The following is a 17,308-nucleotide window of genomic DNA, read 5'->3' as shown; positions in this document are numbered from 1 at the left end:
TCGCCGTGCAGTGTTTAACAGTACTGTGCAGCTTTAACCGCTCCTGGCTTTTTAGGAGTCTGGACAGTCTCCTGTGCCCTTGGTGTCAAAGTGAGGAAAAGCTTTGGAAATGATTCTGGGATTCACTGAGCAGGAAAAGGAGTTGCTCGAAGGAGTTGGACCCTGCGGAAAGCCCAACTTTGCAAGTTAAAAGTGGACAGGAACAGATCCTTTCCTAAAGCTTTTGACATCCATTCCCTGTGTTAACTCAGTCTCTTAAATCACACAGAGTGTTCCTGTGCACAAATGATTTCTAATTTGGATTATACTTGTCTGTTCCTACCTCTCTTTCTACCTGTGCAGCTCACACATGCGTGCTCATGCTTTTCTGGTCGGTAAAATAGTTGCACTTAGAACAGAGATAAATTGAAGTTAATGAGACAGAACCAGTACATGGTGCGGGTCTTTCCCTTCCCTCTGTTTGTGTGCTCTGAGGAACTGGTTTGGGGATTAAAATAACAATAATACGCATCAGATCAGTCACAATGCAAGCCCGTATCTCGTGGGACAGTTGCCATAAGTTGTACTTTGTGCATGACCCTGGATCTGCTGAACGCATTTAGTGGAAGAAGCAAATATTTGCAGTTGCCTTCGTGCTCTTTGCTAATGTTGCATCTGATTGCATTTAAGAGCACACATGAGCAGGCTCTTACGCGGACGCTGCCATTTTATTCATTATTATTGTTATTTTGATTATTTCTTGGACCAAGGCTGGTTTTTTGACCTGTTTCCATGTATACATAACTATAAAAAAGGCAAAGAAAAAGGAAAGCTGACTTTTTGTTGTCACATTTGCATCCATTCTCACTCAGCATAGAGTTGTGTTAGACCTTTGCGGTACAGTTATGCCAGTGGAAGCCTTTAAGGCATTCATTTCCTTATGGGAATACTGTTTCTCCTACTTTAAACAGTCAGATGAAGTGTAATCTCACTTTCTTCCTGTGGAATGCCACACTTTCATTGCTATCATTTATCAGTTGCGAGATGTAAATAAGGCGTAAGCTTAGGAGCCGGGCCCCAATAAACCCAGATTGTATTGATTCTTGTGCGGTGCAGAATGAAACAGGGAAATCATCTGCCATCCACTCAGTGTCCATCGAAGCAGTTTGGAAGGACTAAAGGCTGAATACATACAGTATGAATTCATTATCTCGTTTGCGTGATGCATGCGTGCAGTTTGAGAGTCGGGAGCCTGATAAAAATCACGGCTAACTGTGCGAGAGGGTGGCTGTTACTTTCGTCCTAGGTTGAAACCACGAGGTGCTTCGGCTTGGTCTAAAAGAAACGATGCAGAAACTTCAGAGATGGGCACTTAAAGAGGGGGAGAGAACAGAGCCGACACAAAACCCTCCCGCGTCGCTGGTGGAAACCGAGTCCAGACCCGAGGTTTTGCCCGTGCAGCACGTTAATGAGTTTATAAACCCCTTTCCCCATCCCCCTTGCGCTGCTCGGGGAGACAAGGCGGCTGCTGGTTCCTCCGAGCCTTCGCGTTAGCTGACCTCCCCGCTGAACCCCACTTGAATGTAAACATTTTCTTGAGCTGGTTCGTGGCAGGGCCAGCAAATCTGGAGGACATTAGTGGCGCTGTGCTTGCGGGAAGCAGGAATCCCTGGGGAATTCTCGGGAGCTCTTTTCCAGCCGCAGAGACACAGTTGTGTTTTCAGTTTCGCAGGGGTCGTTGGGAACTGGCTGTGTACCTTCTGCAGAATGGAATCGGTAAAACACATCAGTAGGCTTTGCTTTGAAGGCCTCGGGCTTTTTCTGCCTTGCTTCAAACTCTTTCTCTTCCCCCGCTATAGGGAAGTAACAGAGTGTAATACTCTCATGGTGCTTTAGTCCTCCACGTTTCGGCGTTGCTGTAGGAACTGAACCAAGGGAGAAACCAGAGCAGGGCTTCCTTTTGCAAGAATATTAAGTTCCTTTCAATGCTCCACGCTTAAGGGAGCTACGCGGCTGCTGACTCGACCTCAAGGTTTTAAAGAGCAGCTTTATGCTTGTTGGAGTGGTTTTAGCACTTCCAGGATCTTCTTGCATGCCTGTTCTGTCCAGTACATATTGGTTACGATGTGTGATCAGGGCAGATATTCTGCAGGTAGAAACTTGGGGCTAAATATCCCTTACCTGCATGCCTTTTCTTACAGACATATTGTGTTTATGCCAAGCTCGACCCGCTGTTGAAGTGACATGCTGAGCTGGGATATTAAACTTAGCTCTTCTTGCTTGCAGCTTCAGAGCACTTTTCACACATTAATTCGTCTCCACAACGTCCCAGTTTGCCCAGTACGTGCTGCAGCACAGCAGCATGCCTGGAGTGGATGCATTGGTGGGCAGCAGTCTGACAGGCATTAATCACTTGTGTTGGTTGTGCCCTAACACATGCTTTGTGTTGTATTGTCTTTAAAGACCTTAGCTTCACTTGCACAAAAAGCCTGTTTTCCTATAGGAAACCTGTGCCTATTATGGGCAGTTGACTGCAGTCACTACGTGCTAAGCAGGAGTCTAAAAAGTGGGCTCAATCTGTTTACCCATTAGGTGAAAACACTTTCTAGAGTAGGCAGATTGATGGGAAGAACCGATGTGTATAGCTGCCTTTTTTTCCTGTGCAAAAATTGCTATTTCAATTCAGAAGCAAACTTGTAATTCTTCTATTAAAGAGTGTCTCAAATCCAGCTTCCACTTCCCCCACAGGGCAACGGAGATGGAAAAAACTCCCTTCAGAGCTTTCCTTTAAATAATTAAGCTAACTTGCAGAAAGGCAGGGCAGGGGAAGAAAGCTGAAGACTGGTGTTTTCTGCTTCTGTTTCTGTATTTTCATGTCAGCAGTAGGTACTGTTGCCATTTAGATCAAAACTCTTCCGAGCAGCATAAAACTGATGCTTTTCCAGAGTTAGAGCAGAATCCAAGTGGAATTTTACCAACATTTGCTGGTTTTCTGTGCTGAATTGCATCAAATCACTCTTCTCTCACCCTTCTGCCCCAGCTCCTTTAGTTATTGACTGTACCACACGTTTTCGGCAGCAGGGACTCTCTTCATTTACTCTTTGTGTAGGTTGTAGGATGCTTTGAATACACTGGATGCTCCTTGGAGCACGTGCGGCTCCATGAAATACATCTAATGTAAAGGGTTTATTTTACATTATAATGATTGACATTTCTCAAAGCATTTTTTCTTTCAGGTTTGGATTGCAGATACGTGTAATTGGTGTCAGAACTGGCTGTTGTGTACGCTTCTTGTCACGGCCTGTTTAATACCTCATGTTTGCAGCTGTCCTCCTCTTACCATCTTGAAAGATGGTTTCTATTTAGTTCCCTTAATGTTTCCCACAGTTTGTTTTAAAAGCCACAAATTCAGCTGAAGTGTTTGTTTTTTTACTTCAGAATGTTAACTTTGGGGGTAAAATATTTCCTGTTTATCAGCAAAAGTGTTTCTTCCCACTTGCTGGCATGATTTCCGAGATGGATTCTTTTTATTCCCTCTTCTTACCACTGCCTTTCTTTCTTGTTGCTCAACATAATAAACCCTGAGCAATGATAAGGCTTATTTAACCCAAATATACCTGCCTCACCTCCAATAAATACAAACTAAATTGGGCCAAAGGAAGAGATAGTGTGTTTGAATCAGTACACAAATATTGCTCTCCCTGAGATATTCATTGTAGCGCAATAAATGGGGGAAGTATATTGAATTTATGCACACATGATTGACTTTTCATACAGTGAACCCAGGTTAAACATCTTGAATATGGGATATGAATAGAGCTAACATTTTCATATGAAGCAATAATGAAAATTAACAGAGCTCCATTTTGACTGATAGCAAAGAAACATTTGATACTTCCAAGGCATAAAATGTGTTTGGTACTTGGGTTTTGTTGAGCTTGACAGAAGCCAGGAAATGGGACAGTACAACCGCTGCATAAAGGCTTCTTCTGTACCCGATGGCAGGCTCAAGGATGTACCTGGCTAAAAACAGTAACGGCACCGGCCGCTCTTCATTCCCTGCAGTAAGAGGAGAGGGCACCCATGGCTGCGTGCCGTCACTGGGCTCGCGTCTGCAGACATCACTCCCTGGGATGCGGGTTTTGATCCCTGGGCCGAGCCTGGCGCCAGGCTGCAGGGAGAGGGGAGAGCAGGACTTCTGTTTGTGGGGTTTGCAGGGTGGGCAGGGCGTGTGCTATTCATTCATCTTGTTTGCAGCTCTAACAGCCCTGCCTGTAGCGGGCTGTAATGCAGGTAATGGGAGGGATATCCCAGTGCTTTCCTCTTCGGTGGCTTGCAAACCAGCTGCAGTGTAAGAGTTCCCGGCGATACTTGCTCAGCGTTCCGAACTACGGTGGTCTTTTCTGCTCCCCCATCCCAGCATCTTCGAACTGAGCCTCTCAGAGGGTAGCAAGCCTGTGGTGATTTCAGTCCCTGATGAGCTTCACTTGTTGAGTGTGTATGTGTTACTGTTTGATAGGCAGACAAATCAGAAGTCAGGTTGTGTAAAAACTCCCTGAACCTTCCTTTCTGTTCCATTCCCTGCCTACCCACCCCTTTCACTGCCAGCAGAAGCTCAAGTTGCTTTTCTCCTGCAGCCCTATAAAGGCACTTGTTTCCTCAGCTGTAACCCTATAAATGCTCCTGTTTAACAGGGGCCGTGTTCAAAAGGTTAACCTCTCATTTAGTTTTACTGGTTTGAATTAGAAGTTTAAAGGTACCTAAAAACCAACTTCAAGAACCATTTGGCCCAGCAATTAAGGGATGATGTATGAGTCTCTCCAGCTCCTGCATCACACAAGGAAGCTTTCCTGAAGAGTCACACAAAGGAGGAATTTTTCTGATCAGGAAATACACAGCCCATAGAGCTCTGAAGGACGTTTGCCTTCCACGCAATTAAAATAGGCTCTTAATGGATCCTGTGCTAACCCAAAATGGGACCTGCTTGCTTGCTTTCAGGGAGATAGAGCCAGAATTAAACCAGCAGGGATACCTGTCAGCTGCCAAGCTCTGCGTGTTTTCACGCTGTGTCTGTTCAATAGGGTTGCATCATCATAACAACGATTCCCATTAGCAGCTTAAACATATGGAACTTCCCAGTGAAACCATAACTAAACCTGTACTTAAATTCCTTAGGCCTGACCTAAAATATCTTGGTGACTTGTATTTTAAATACAAGTGCCATATTGGCATCCAGGAGAGTTAAGGAGCCTCTGGAGGGGTGGCTGCTTCTTGCACCAGCTAAAGGTGACCCGTTCCCTCAGCTTCCCCAGCTTCAGGCAGTGTAAGTGGAAGGTCTTGGACCCTTACTTTTTGCAGTGACTGTTCTCTGTATTGTGGGTCCTGTTAAATGCATTTTCTGCAGATCTCTCTGCACATCTTGCAAGTGCCTTATTGTGAATGAAGGGCCTTACTTCAAGTGCTCTTCGAATTGCGTCAGGCCTTCAGCTGATCCAGCAAGCAGGCTTCTTGTATCAGTTAATCTCAGTTTGTTCACCTGTGAAATGGGTGTTTTAACAGCTTACGGTAACGTAAGGCTTTAAAAATGCACGTAATGCACCAGCATATCCTGCAATTAAATACATAGAGAACTTGCTGTTGGGTGGTAGGACACGAAATTGTCTGGACATAGGGGATGTAGAGGGGACAGCAGGGTTGTGGGTTTGAGTATCGCATGAGAATAAAACTTAATCCATGGAGGAAGATCCTTTACCTCATTTTAAAAGTCCTTTGAGATGCCAGAGGATTATTGGAGCTGATTTTTCCAAACAAAAAGTATTAGGAGACAAAACAGCAAAGGGAGAAGGCAACTGAAGGTTTTGTCTTTTCATCCTTAAAATTATCACTGTTGTCTGCAGCTGTAAATCTGTTTTGTTGTCTTGCCCAGCTGGAGCCCTGAGGCTCCTGGTACAGCATCAGCCTTGCTGTGCCAACTCCTTATCTCAAGAGGAGGATGAACCACAGTTTTGCAGTTAGTGCAGTGGACTGGGATTGGGAAGATGGGGTTCAGACCTGCTTTGTGACCTTGGGTAGGTCACTTCCTCCATAAATCAGTGTTATTACAGTAATATTTCCTGTCCTTCATCTTAGGTATGTCTTCCGTGTTTGATTTGTAAACTGTTCTGACTGAAGGCTTTTCAGGTTAAATCTGGACAGCATCTACCGCAATGGAGTTCTCTTGTTAGCTGGGGTCTCCAAGATGCTTCTTTAACAAAAGCAATTCTAAGTTCAGTGCTACTACTATGTTACATCAGTCTTCTAACCATTGAGACGTGAGATTCTACTTGTCAGGAAGTACCAGTGGGGAGGTTGGATGCAGGATCTTAACGTGTCATTGCAGGATTGTGTTACCATCACACCTTATTTCTCAAGAGCAGAATATCATTAATATTTGACTTACTTGAGGTCTGTAAACATGAAAGGGCGCAGCATGACGTTGTGCCCTCAAAGGACATTGAGTCTAGGCCATGCTTTGCCCAGAAGGGCTGGACCAGATGATCCTTGAGGTCCCTTCCAACTTGGTATTCTGTGATTGTTGAAGTAGGAAACCTTGTTTGTACTTGTGGAAGCAGGACCAGTTAATTCAGGTATATGCCAGGTACCACACAGCTTCTTGGAGGATGGTGCCCTTCTTCTTCACCATGCTTTATGAATTGACATCTAAATTCTTACTTTGCTTATTTTATACCTTATTGAATGTACATGAGTGGATTCAGTGATACCATACCCACTTTTCACCAAAAGCTTTTCCAAAGCACCATTAAGAGAGGTTGCTCAAGTGGTTTCCACCCCTGCTATAGCAGAACTGTGGTTACTTTTAGTTTTGCTCTACTTTCTGAGGGGTTGAGCAGGAAGGAGCAATATGACCTCCACTTTCTAAAGGCTGTGACAGGCCAGACCTGATAAATTTTAGCATGATAGGGAAAGCTATAACCTGCTGAAAATGGGGGTTATAATTAAAATGTGTAGGCACCCTGAATTATAGCTGTTCCGAGTGTTCCAGCTGCGGTGGTAATTGAAGACCTTTTAATAATTGTATATGTTCCTTCCTAGCTTGGCCTTGAGCTTAGGCAGGACTTCAGTTTCAAGATAATTTTCTTGTCCTCAAAAGTTAAATTGCTTTCTTTAATATAAAGCATCCAATAAGGAGTGCAATTGAAACGCTGCATGCCTACTGAACCTGCTCTTTCAGCATGAGACTCCACTTGTTAGGAGCAGATCCAGTGGAACAAACACTCTTTTATTATTAGATCATAAATCCCTGATGCCGTATCACTGTTTTTGGCTTTCAACCGTATTGAACTTGCAAGAGAAATGCCTCTGTTTATAACACGAACTGCCCAGTAGCATCCAAGTATCTGTCACTGTTCTGTGGAGTTGAGGTTTTATTCAGTAAAGTGTACAGTGTGCAGTGTTGTTGACAGCGTGTCTGATGCTGTACTGGGAGCTGGCTTCAGTCCTGATGAAAAGCTGTAGAATGAGATGTGGGGTTTGCTGTTTTTATTGCAGAGTTGTGATTGCAAGGTAGAACTTCTCATAAGTTTTAATTAAAGGAGTTGGCAAATGACAGTGGGGTCCTCTGAGTGCTAAGAAATAAAAAATATCCTTCCCATTGGAAGTTGTTGGGATTCTTATTCCTGAATTACTGAGGTGCTGTGGGCCCTGAGCTCAAAAACCTCTGTGCTTTAGAAAGTATTGTAGTGATAGGGCAAAGGGTGATGGGTTCAAACTGAAGCAGGGGAAGTTCAGGTTGGAGATAAGGAAGAAGTTCTTCACTGTGAGGGTGCTGAGGCCCTGGCACAGGGTGCCCAAAGTGGTGAACGCCCCATTCGTGGCAGTGTTCAAGGCCAGGTTGGACAGAGTCTTGGGTGATACAGTCTAGTGTGAGGTGGCCCTGCCCATGGCAGGGGGTTGGAACTGGATGATGTTAAGGTCCTTTCCAACCCAAACCATTCTGTGATTCTATTACTTACTGCCACGAAAAACTGTCTAAATAAATAGTAACGCCTCTAGCATCTGACTTTGTTAAATGCAGAAAGTCTGTTAGAAGGGAAAAGCAGTTTGCATTTCTACATTGCTGTGTGTTTGGTGAATGATAGTTCCATGTTTGCCTTTTAATTCACTGTTCTAGCTAGGTTCTGTAGTCTCTAGAATTGGGGAAACTGAGGCAAGGCCCTGAATTTATTTTGCAGACAACTGTAGTTTAGCCTTAGCTCTGTCAAAGCAAAGATCAGAGTTGAAACTCACTGACTGCCAGACCAGTGTCTTAGGTCCAGGGCTGTCTTAGTTACGGGGTTCCCTATGCCGTTTCCTTCCAAATCATTTCCATGGGGTTCCCCAGCACATTGCTTCAGCAGGAATCTTTGCTTTTAACACAGCAGCGGGGTGTGATGCCCCAGACCGTTTTTAGACTACTGATACATTAGCTTGGGGTTGTTTAATAGCGGGTAAGGTCTCAGCTAACCAGCTGCTAAAACCTTTCTCTTCATGGGAGCTTTCTGCCGAGTTCTAACACATAGTCAAAACTTGGCATTTTATGCCAAGAGATGTCTTTAAAAGGCTTTATAAGCTATCAAGCTTTAAATGGTGTTTTCTGCTGCAGAGTATCAAATTGGTAGTCAGCCATAATTTGGTTTTTAAGTTAGTCTGTTGAATGAGTACCAATTTGTATAGATAATATATTGTGCGTTGAAGTGAGTGCTCTGCTTTTGTACATTCCCTTCCATTAAGAAGATGAGACCTCGGATAACTGGGAGTTTCAGATAATGTGGAATCAAATACGTTAGCAAGTCGTACTGTAACAAATCAGCACAATGACTATTTTATGTTTGAAGTGGAGATCGTGTTTGGAGTGCCTGTAAACGCCTTGTTGGAAAAATCAATTCTGAGCATCCCCTTTCTCCACATTTTGATTCATTTTACCTCGAATGTATTTTGACACTGCAGGTTCCAGTCTTCTCACATGCAGGGTTTCACTTTCTTGGCTTTCTTAAGCTTAGCCCAGATTTCCATCTGGGTAGCTGGGAACAGAGTGTTTTGACGGGACGTTAGCCAATGCTTAATGACTGTATTTGGTAAAACAGTGTAAAAAGAGCATCTAAAGAAGCAAAGATACCTGAAGAAGAAATTAAACAACATGTCACACCTTTTGTTCCCTCAAAGCATCTCACTAGGCCTCAAAACACTGATATTTGCAGACATGCCCAGTTTTTGGCAGGCTCATACCATGTATAACAGTAATGCTCCAGCCTCCTGCCCAGGAGGACTGACAGAACTTGTTTCATTTGGGGCAGGCACATGAATAAATAAAGATTCGTGGTCCACCTGGAGAGCTCAAAGAACTCGTGGGAAACCACCAGTATTCCCCATTTGATAGAAGGTGGGAGTGAGGTGCTGAGCTTTGTCTTGTCAGGCACCACCAAGCTGGTTGCTGAGAGCACAGCTTTCAAATCTGCTCGAAATAGGAAAGCTGATGAGCGAAAGAGATACAGGAGGATGGATGGGCGAGGTTTTACAGAGAGATGTGACATATTCCTTAGCTTGATTTACTTTTCCTCACTAAGGAGGGAGTCTGCAGCATTCCACGTGCGTCTTTGCCCTGGGAGCAGTGAGCTTCTGCGTTTCTTGAAGGGCTGTATTGGTAGCATTATGAAAACGTGCCTGTGACCTATTTAGAGGGGCTAGAGGCAGGTACTGATCTCTGCACGAGGAAGAAGTATCACTTACCAGCCGGGCAGAAAATCCCGTTTCTTCTGTAATAGAACACAAGAGCTCATTGAACACCGGAGCGGAGTGGCTGAGCCGTCGACGTTCCACCGGGGAATGAAGTCTCTGCTTAAATATTCCATCAGATAGCAGAAATCCTGGGGGTCCAGAAACCAGAGGTCCCGGGTTCAGCAGATGACCAAAAGGTGCCTTTTTCTCAGGAGAGAAAGCTTGACTGCAGCACAGCATTGTTTCTAGGGGAGCTGCAAGATGCTTCCTGTGTATCCTCCTTGCTAGTTGTCAAGGGCTGAAAATAAGGAGGGAAGCATTAGACATAAGCGTGACCCTGGACTGGGGAGAAGACTGTGTTCAGAGATTGATGCGCAGTTAAGTACACTTGGCTTAGAAATGGAACTCTTTCATCAGAGGCTTCTGTTTGTCGGCAGGTTGACCATTTGACCTGCAGGAATGGGTAGGGGTGCAGGTTGGGACTGTCCAATGTGATAATGTTGCAGCCAGATCAGGCAGGTTGGAGGAGGAGGTGGTATTTCCTCTTAGGCCTGTTGTGATCAAGAACAAGAAACAAAAAGCATTCAAGCACACAAGCCTCTGTACTCATGAGTAGGTTGTGCATCTAAAACTAAATGTGTTTTACCCATCTCTTCTTCCTCATCTCATAGGAGATTGTTTCTTCATATAAACTTAAGGGGAACTTTGCTGCCTTTCCTCAAGAAATCATCATAGAATCCCAGCCTGGTTTGGGTTGGAAGGGACCTTAAAGCTCCTCCAGCTCCAACCCCTGCCACAGGCAGGGACCCCTTCCACTGGAGCAGCTTGCTCCAAGCCCCTGTGTCCAACCTGGCCTTGAACACTGCCAGGGATGGGGCAGCCACAGCTTCTCTGGGCACCCTGTGCCAGCGCCTCAGCACCCTCACAGGGAAGAGCTTCTGCCTAAGAGCTCATCTCAGTCTCCCCTGGGGCAGGTTAAAGCCATTCCCCTTGGCCTGGTCCTACAGGCCCTTGTAAAATATCCCTCTCCAACTTCAAGTTGATGGATTTTTACAATATATTTAAGCAGCTTCACAAATTCACCCTGTAATAAGAATATTAACATGCAGGACTGTGAACTGGGGCAATGCCACATCATCAGGTTTGTGCAGGTGCTCTGAAGCACATCACAGTTGCTAAATACCATTATGCGTGGTGGACAAATCTTATCTTGGCCTCATGCTGGCGTCATAGCAGCGAACTTGTTGAGCTCCCCTAAGTTCTGGGAATATCTAGCGTAGAACCTAAACTCTGCATTGCAAGTTTTGACACAACTCTGTTTCAGCCAATGGGGAGCACAGCTTATTTTCTATCCTTCAAAGCTGCTTTTCTGTAGAGATAACATTGGCAAGGATAGCTTCGGAGATAGGTGCTCACTCAGCAGAGGACATTTCTGTATTACTCACAAAGATAAGGTGGTATTAAGAACTTCCTTGGAGTTCTTACCAAAAATCAATTCTATCTTTTATACTTCTCCAGAGATAATTCATCCCTCTCCCCATCCTAATCCGCACTGGGGAAGGGTGGAGGCAGAGGATGCGGTACGAAAAGGGGACGTTGCCTTCTCTTTTGTGATTTATTAAAACTCTACCTTTTCTGAATGGGGCATCAGCCACAAAGTGATGATGGTCATTCCAAAATCAGTCATAGCCCAGTGACCAAAGCAGTAGTGAATTGCAAGGACTTAAACTAATCTTTCTGCCAGAAGAAGCTATTAACAGGTTCAGTGGCAGGAGGAGCTTGCCTCTGCTGAGGAGAGATGCAGGTTCATAGTGCACACGAGCAAACACCATTTCATTGTTAAGGCACCTCCTCTAATCCAAGGAGTAAGAGATGGACTCTTTCTTCTGACTGTATAAGAAATACCTCATTAGGCAGATTACACCTCCTCTTAAGCAAAAGGTGAGCTGATGGCTTCAGTGCGAGATTTCCAAACTCTACACTTTACTTTGCACCTCTGCCACCAGCAGTTCGTGTGACAGTGACCACTCGCATGTAGTTTGTCCTTTCTGAGCCCTGTTTGGTTTTCCCTTTGTTAGCTGAGACCCCTGATTTTGTTTATTTGCAAATTCTTCCCCATGGGTGGATGAAGAGCTTGTAAAAATACGTGGCCATGAGCAAATTATCCTGAACTATCTGCTCTTGGTAACAGAAAATTCCCAAAGCAGTGCCTTGGCAAAGAAACTATTCATGACCAGAATGGGTTTAGGCTTTTATTCGGAATTGGGTGTCTTGTGTCTCTGAATACCTGCTATTCTTGAGAGTTTATTAATCATATTGCTTATGATAAATGATGCTTTTCCGACACTGCATCATTCAGCATCCCATGTGTATGTCAAGGGCAATATTCTCTTGCAGTTGTGCAGCTTATTAGAAATGGAAGTAACGTGCTTGCAGTTCCTCGGGTGTCCTGACTAAAATCATTACCTGCGTTTTCTCCTGCTTCGGTGTCCTCAACATAAGAAGGACATGGAGCTGTTGGAGCAACTCCCGAGGAGGCCACAGGGATGCTCAGGGGCTGGAGCAGCTCCCGTATGGAGACAGGCTGAGAGCACTGGGGCTGTTCAGCCTGGAGAAGAGAAGGCTGCGTGGAGACCTCAGAGCAGCTTCCAGTATCTGAAGGGGGCCTATAGGGATGCTGGGGAGGGACTCTTCATTAGGGACTGTAGTGACAGGACAAGGGGTGATGGGTTAAAACTTAAACAGGGGAAGTTTAGGTTGGATATAAGGAAGAAGTTCTTTACTGTGAGGGTGGTGAGGCACTGGAATGGGTTGCCCAGGGAGGTTGTGAATGCTCCGTCCCTGGCAGTGTTCAAGGCCAGGCTGGACAGAGCCTTGGGTGCCATGGTTTAGTGTGAGGTGTCCCTGGCCATGGCAGGGGGGTTGGAACTGGATGATCCTTTCCAACCCAAACCATTCTATGATTCTCCTTGTTCCTTATGCTTTTGACTATAACTGCCTGGGTGTTTTCTTTCCTAATTTGCAGAAGGCATAGATGCAAGTCCTGACAATGCCTTTCTTAGAGGATTAAGGTGTCCTAGTTCTTCCTCACTGATTTTATGGTTAGATTCCTTGTAAATCACCTAGATTTTCCTAACGGTTTGCTGTGAAGATAGCTGAGTAAATCTTAGCTCTTTGTAGAGAACCTTTAATAGCCAGAGCACAAGATCCTTATGCTATGGTAGCAGATATATCTTAGAGACCCATAAAGATTTCATGGCAGAAGGAAGCAAGTAGTTACTGTATTAAAATTCCTAATGCTTTGTTTTTCTTGTTACTTCATCCTCCAGTTCTGGAGGTCATTTTGGTTAACTTAATGAGTTCCTGGGTGTATACAGAGTCCGCCGAGGTTTTATGTTTGTTTCTTTAGCCCAGAAATGGTGGAGGAGGGGGAGAAACTTCACATTTCAGAGATTTCCACACATTATCTGGAGTTCTGCTGCTGTCTTTCAGCTCGGAGCAGTGGCAGTGGAGGCGAGAGAGGAAAGGGGTTTTCTCTCTTCCACTTTATTATGGTGCAAAGAGAGGGAAACAAAACAAAACTTAGAAGGTAGATTGAGGAGTGATGCCATTCATAGAATCATAGAATAGTTAGGGTTGGGAAGGACCTTAAGATCATCCAGTTCCAACCCCCCTGCCATGGGCAGGGACACCTCACACCTCACCATGCACCATGGAGGTGCTCCAGCCCCTGATCATCCTCGTGGCCTCCTCTGGACTTGTTCCAACAGTTCCATGTCCTTTTTATGCTGAGGACACCAGAACTGCACACAATGCTCCAGGTGAGGTCTCACGAGGGCAGAGCCGAGGGGCAGGATCACCTCCTTGGACCTGCTGGTCACGCTCCTTTGGATGCATACATAGGTCTCCTGCCGCAGCTGGAAGAAGAATCCTCTGTCCTACTGCAGAGGAAGAGATCTCAGTAAGTCTTTTCCTGAACTTTCTCCATCCACAGCAAGAGACTGAATCCATGCACAAGCATCCATATTTATCCTTAAAAGAAGAAGAAGGAAGTTCCATCTCCCCTGAAAGGGTCCGTAACTACTGAAATACAAAATGCAGAGTTAACAACAGAAATCATGGAGGCAAAATGGTCTCGTGTGAAGTGTCCCTGCCCATGGCAGGGGGTTGGAACTGGATGATCTTAAGGTCCTTTCCAACCCAAATTAGTCTGTGATTCTACATAGACTGTGATACACTGACCTTCAACATGGTGTTTTCATCATGTGCCGTTCGGTTTAGTCAGAGGACTGATACCCCTGTGTCTGACACAGGCCGCTACGTGCTGGCTGAAAGGTTTATCAGCTGTGGCTGTGGGATACTGCCAGGAGGGGCAGTATTTCTGGCTGGTCCTTTCTCCCCCTTTACTTGGAGTTGGTTAAACAAGTTTAGGCTAAAAGCTGTTTTGTTCGGGGAGGAGGGAGAGGAGAACTGGGCTTTTCCTTCACCCCACTGAGCTGATCTGCCTTATGGTCACTGGGTGCTGTGGGATGAACGTCAGAGCACGGCTGGGCTGGAGGCAAGGGGAACATGAAACTGTGCTCGAAAGTAGTCTGCAGTAGACAGTGTTAGTACCCTGTGTCCCAAGCTGCTGATCACAGCGAGCACCTTCATCCTCTTGAGCATTCTATTAAAAGTCAGAAAACCCCAAGAGACTGTAAGCTAATTCATCTTGGCTGTAACGTGCTAGACAGATATATTGTCGTGGTTTGGCATGGTGACACTGAGTTCCCCATTTTAAGCAAGACAATCTATAGCTTAGTGACCAAACTGGGATTCTTCAGCTATTCCTCATTTCTACTGTAACATATGAATAATAAAGCAGGATCTGTAAAAGCTATATATCTAAAAGTTAGATATCTAAATCCCTTCTGAAAGTAATGAATGCTTCATGGGAATATGAGGTGTAATTACTTTTTAATAACTGCTGAGATACGTCACATCTGAACAGCTTCTTATCTAAGAGTTTCCTCAGGCATTTTCTGTTTCTATGGATGTGCATAAGAAATGAAGCCACAGTATCTGCAGTGACAGGTATGAGATGGGAGAACTCGGGAGTGAAGAGACTGCCTAAATGACCATTTGAGGAGCAGAAATCTTGGGATTTAGCATCATGTGATGGAGAAACCAAACTAAGAAGTGATTACTGCCCATTCACATTCTGGCTTGTTCTGCAGCCACTTAGACCATATGTCCACAACATCCTTATCTGTCCCATCTTCCTCATTTTGCCCCTGAAATAACTTGTTTAGTGTCACTTCTCTTTATCTCCTCTCCCTCTTCTGACTGCTTCTTACAGTTCCATGTTTCATGGCCTTTATGGATGTTTTGTCCTTTACCTTTTGCTTCAGTCTTGCCTTTGGCCACCAGTCTCCTTCGGGAAGATACCCTGAGTGACACAAAAAGCAAATGTGTTCTTCGCTGTTGTAGTTTTTATCTCTCTGCTAAATGCTACCAAAAGAGAAAGCTTGAAAGTGAGGGATAGGAAAAGGCAGGAAAGCTGTAATACAGAAAAATGGGTATTTTCTGGCTTTTGGAAGGGACAGGCAACAAAGAGCCAACAGAAAGAGGAAGATACAAAGATCAGAGAAAACTGAGAATCAGAACAAAAAGTAGAAACAGAGAAATGGGAAAGAAGATCTTCAGTGTTGTCTGTGTTCATGATCTATTTGAGCAGCAGTGTGGGTGAAAACGGTTCCTGCCCCGTAAATGCACTATATGAACTGGGAGGTGGGAGAAGTTAATGCAGAAAACCTCCCTCAATTCAACTGATTTCCCTGTAATACATCCCAGAGCATATTTCATTTTGGGGAGAGGAGGAAACGACAGATTGTTGTTGCTAATAGGATTTGGATCAAACTGGTGCTTACTATTTGGCATGGAACTAGATTAATGGGGGGGTGTTCTTTAAAATTACGTGGCCTGGCAGGATGATAATCCCTTCCCCACTGAATTTCAGGTCTCGTTCATCAGCAGAGGTGTTTGGCTGAGTGTACTCTAGAGCACTTTATCCATTAGAACCCAAACTTCTCTACTACTGGCTTTAATCCTAGCCTGGAAGGAGCACCCTCGCCATGGCTGAGCAAGCTTCATTCTGCATTGAGTCCCGAGAATACCAGCAGTTTGTGCTCACTCATAGGTAAATCTCCTCTTTACCCCCCAATACGCATAAAGACAGGGGTGGTAAAGGCTGGAACTGATGAAAGCCATGGGGAAGGTTTATCTGTGTTAGCCAAGAGCTGGAAGGCAGTCTAAGAATCATAGAATGGTTAGGGTCGGAAGGGAACTTAAAGCTCATCCAGTGCCAATCCCCTGCCATGGGCTGGGACACCTTCCACTAGAGCAGCTTGCTCAAAGCCCTATCCATGTGTCCTTAAACACTTCACAGTCAAGCAACTTAGGTTAAAAATTGCCAAAATACCCCTCCAGGTGCTAGCAGGGGCTGGTTATATCCATCTAAGAGCAAGCAGGCATAGGTCATGGGGTAGTGACTTTAAACAGAGAGGAGAGATTGAGCTGAGCTCTTAGGCAGAAGCTCTTCCCTGGGAGGGTGCTGAGGCGCTGGCACAGGGTGCCCAGAGAAGCTGTGGCTGCCCCATCCCTGGCAGTGTTCAAGGCCAGGTTGGACACAGGGGCTTGGAGCAAGCTGCTCCAGTGGAAGGGGTCCCTGCCCGTGGCAGGGGTTGGAGCTGGATGAACTTTAAGGTCCCTTCCAACCCAAACCAGTCTGGGGTTCTGTGATCTACCAGAATGTCACTTATGAGGAAACTATGTCTAAGAAATAACTTACATGAGGTAGTACATGAGATCTGTTGGAGCTCGAAGGTTGATGGGCTTTTAAAAGTAGAGGCGACAGCTCTGATTTGGTGGTGGCAGTTTGAAGAACGCGGGTTAAGGAAGTGTGGCAAAAAGAAGAAGATCAAATGAACAGTTACAGATGAATTTTGCATCAGCTGTAAAGGTTTCTGTGGGGGTTGGAAGTGAAGGGGAGTTTTGTATCCGGAGATGAAGGAGTTGTCTTTAGTTGGTGGCTTCTTCGGGAGGTCTTTGTAGAGCATTGGCCCATGGCCCTGGGAATTTGAGCCACTGGTAGTACCAGTCTGGGGTCTATGGAGCGGGGAGTTTACATGGGAATCTTGCAACTCTAAAATGAAGGATTTTGCTTTTCTGGGTTTAATGCCTGGCTGGAAAGTTAATGTTACCGAAAAGTGCCTACTGCAGCCAATTCCTGCACTACATTTGTTTTCATTGGGTTTCTTCATTTCTCCCATGTGTCCAAGAAAAATATTACTTAGCTAAAAGACATTAATTCAGTTTAAATCAGGGTATCGAGCCCTCGGAGTCTAGCACTGATGTGTGTGCAGGAGCCTCTCGCTTAAATTAAGCCTGCCTGCTAACTGCCTTGTTGGTTTCTTCCCTGTCCCTGCTTTCCCTCTATTCAGGATGCTTATCTCTTAAACTGCTGGAAAACTAATGGCTGCGTACCATTATGTTTTCAGTAATTTTGATGGAAAAGCAATATCCTGCAAGATTTCTG

General features: G+C 45.0%; 1 protein-coding gene across 4 annotated transcripts in view; it reads left to right on the top strand.

The window, feature by feature from the left end:
• TAF3 (TATA-box binding protein associated factor 3) overlaps positions 1-17,308 on the top strand; it is a 117,975-nt gene that overhangs the window by 60,671 nt on the left and 39,996 nt on the right. The window contains exon 1 of one of the 4 annotated variants that reach the window (XM_057403789.1): positions 5,910-6,047. The exons of the other annotated variants lie outside the window; for them this stretch is intronic. Coding sequence (XP_057259772.1) covers positions 5,972-6,047 — 76 coding nt within the window. The 5' untranslated portion in view covers positions 5,910-5,971. Of the gene's footprint in view, positions 1-5,909; positions 6,048-17,308 lie in introns of those variants that run through there. 4 annotated transcript variants of the gene reach the window in all.

The sequence above is a fragment of the Pezoporus wallicus genome, unplaced genomic scaffold, assembly GCF_028554395.1.
Source record: "Pezoporus wallicus isolate ANWC-B61680 ecotype Strahan unplaced genomic scaffold, APGP_CSIRO_Pwel_v1 contig_6978, whole genome shotgun sequence".
In the NCBI taxonomy this organism is placed as follows: domain Eukaryota; kingdom Metazoa; phylum Chordata; class Aves; order Psittaciformes; family Psittacidae; genus Pezoporus; species Pezoporus wallicus.
This window is presented reverse-complemented; position numbering and strand designations above follow the sequence as displayed.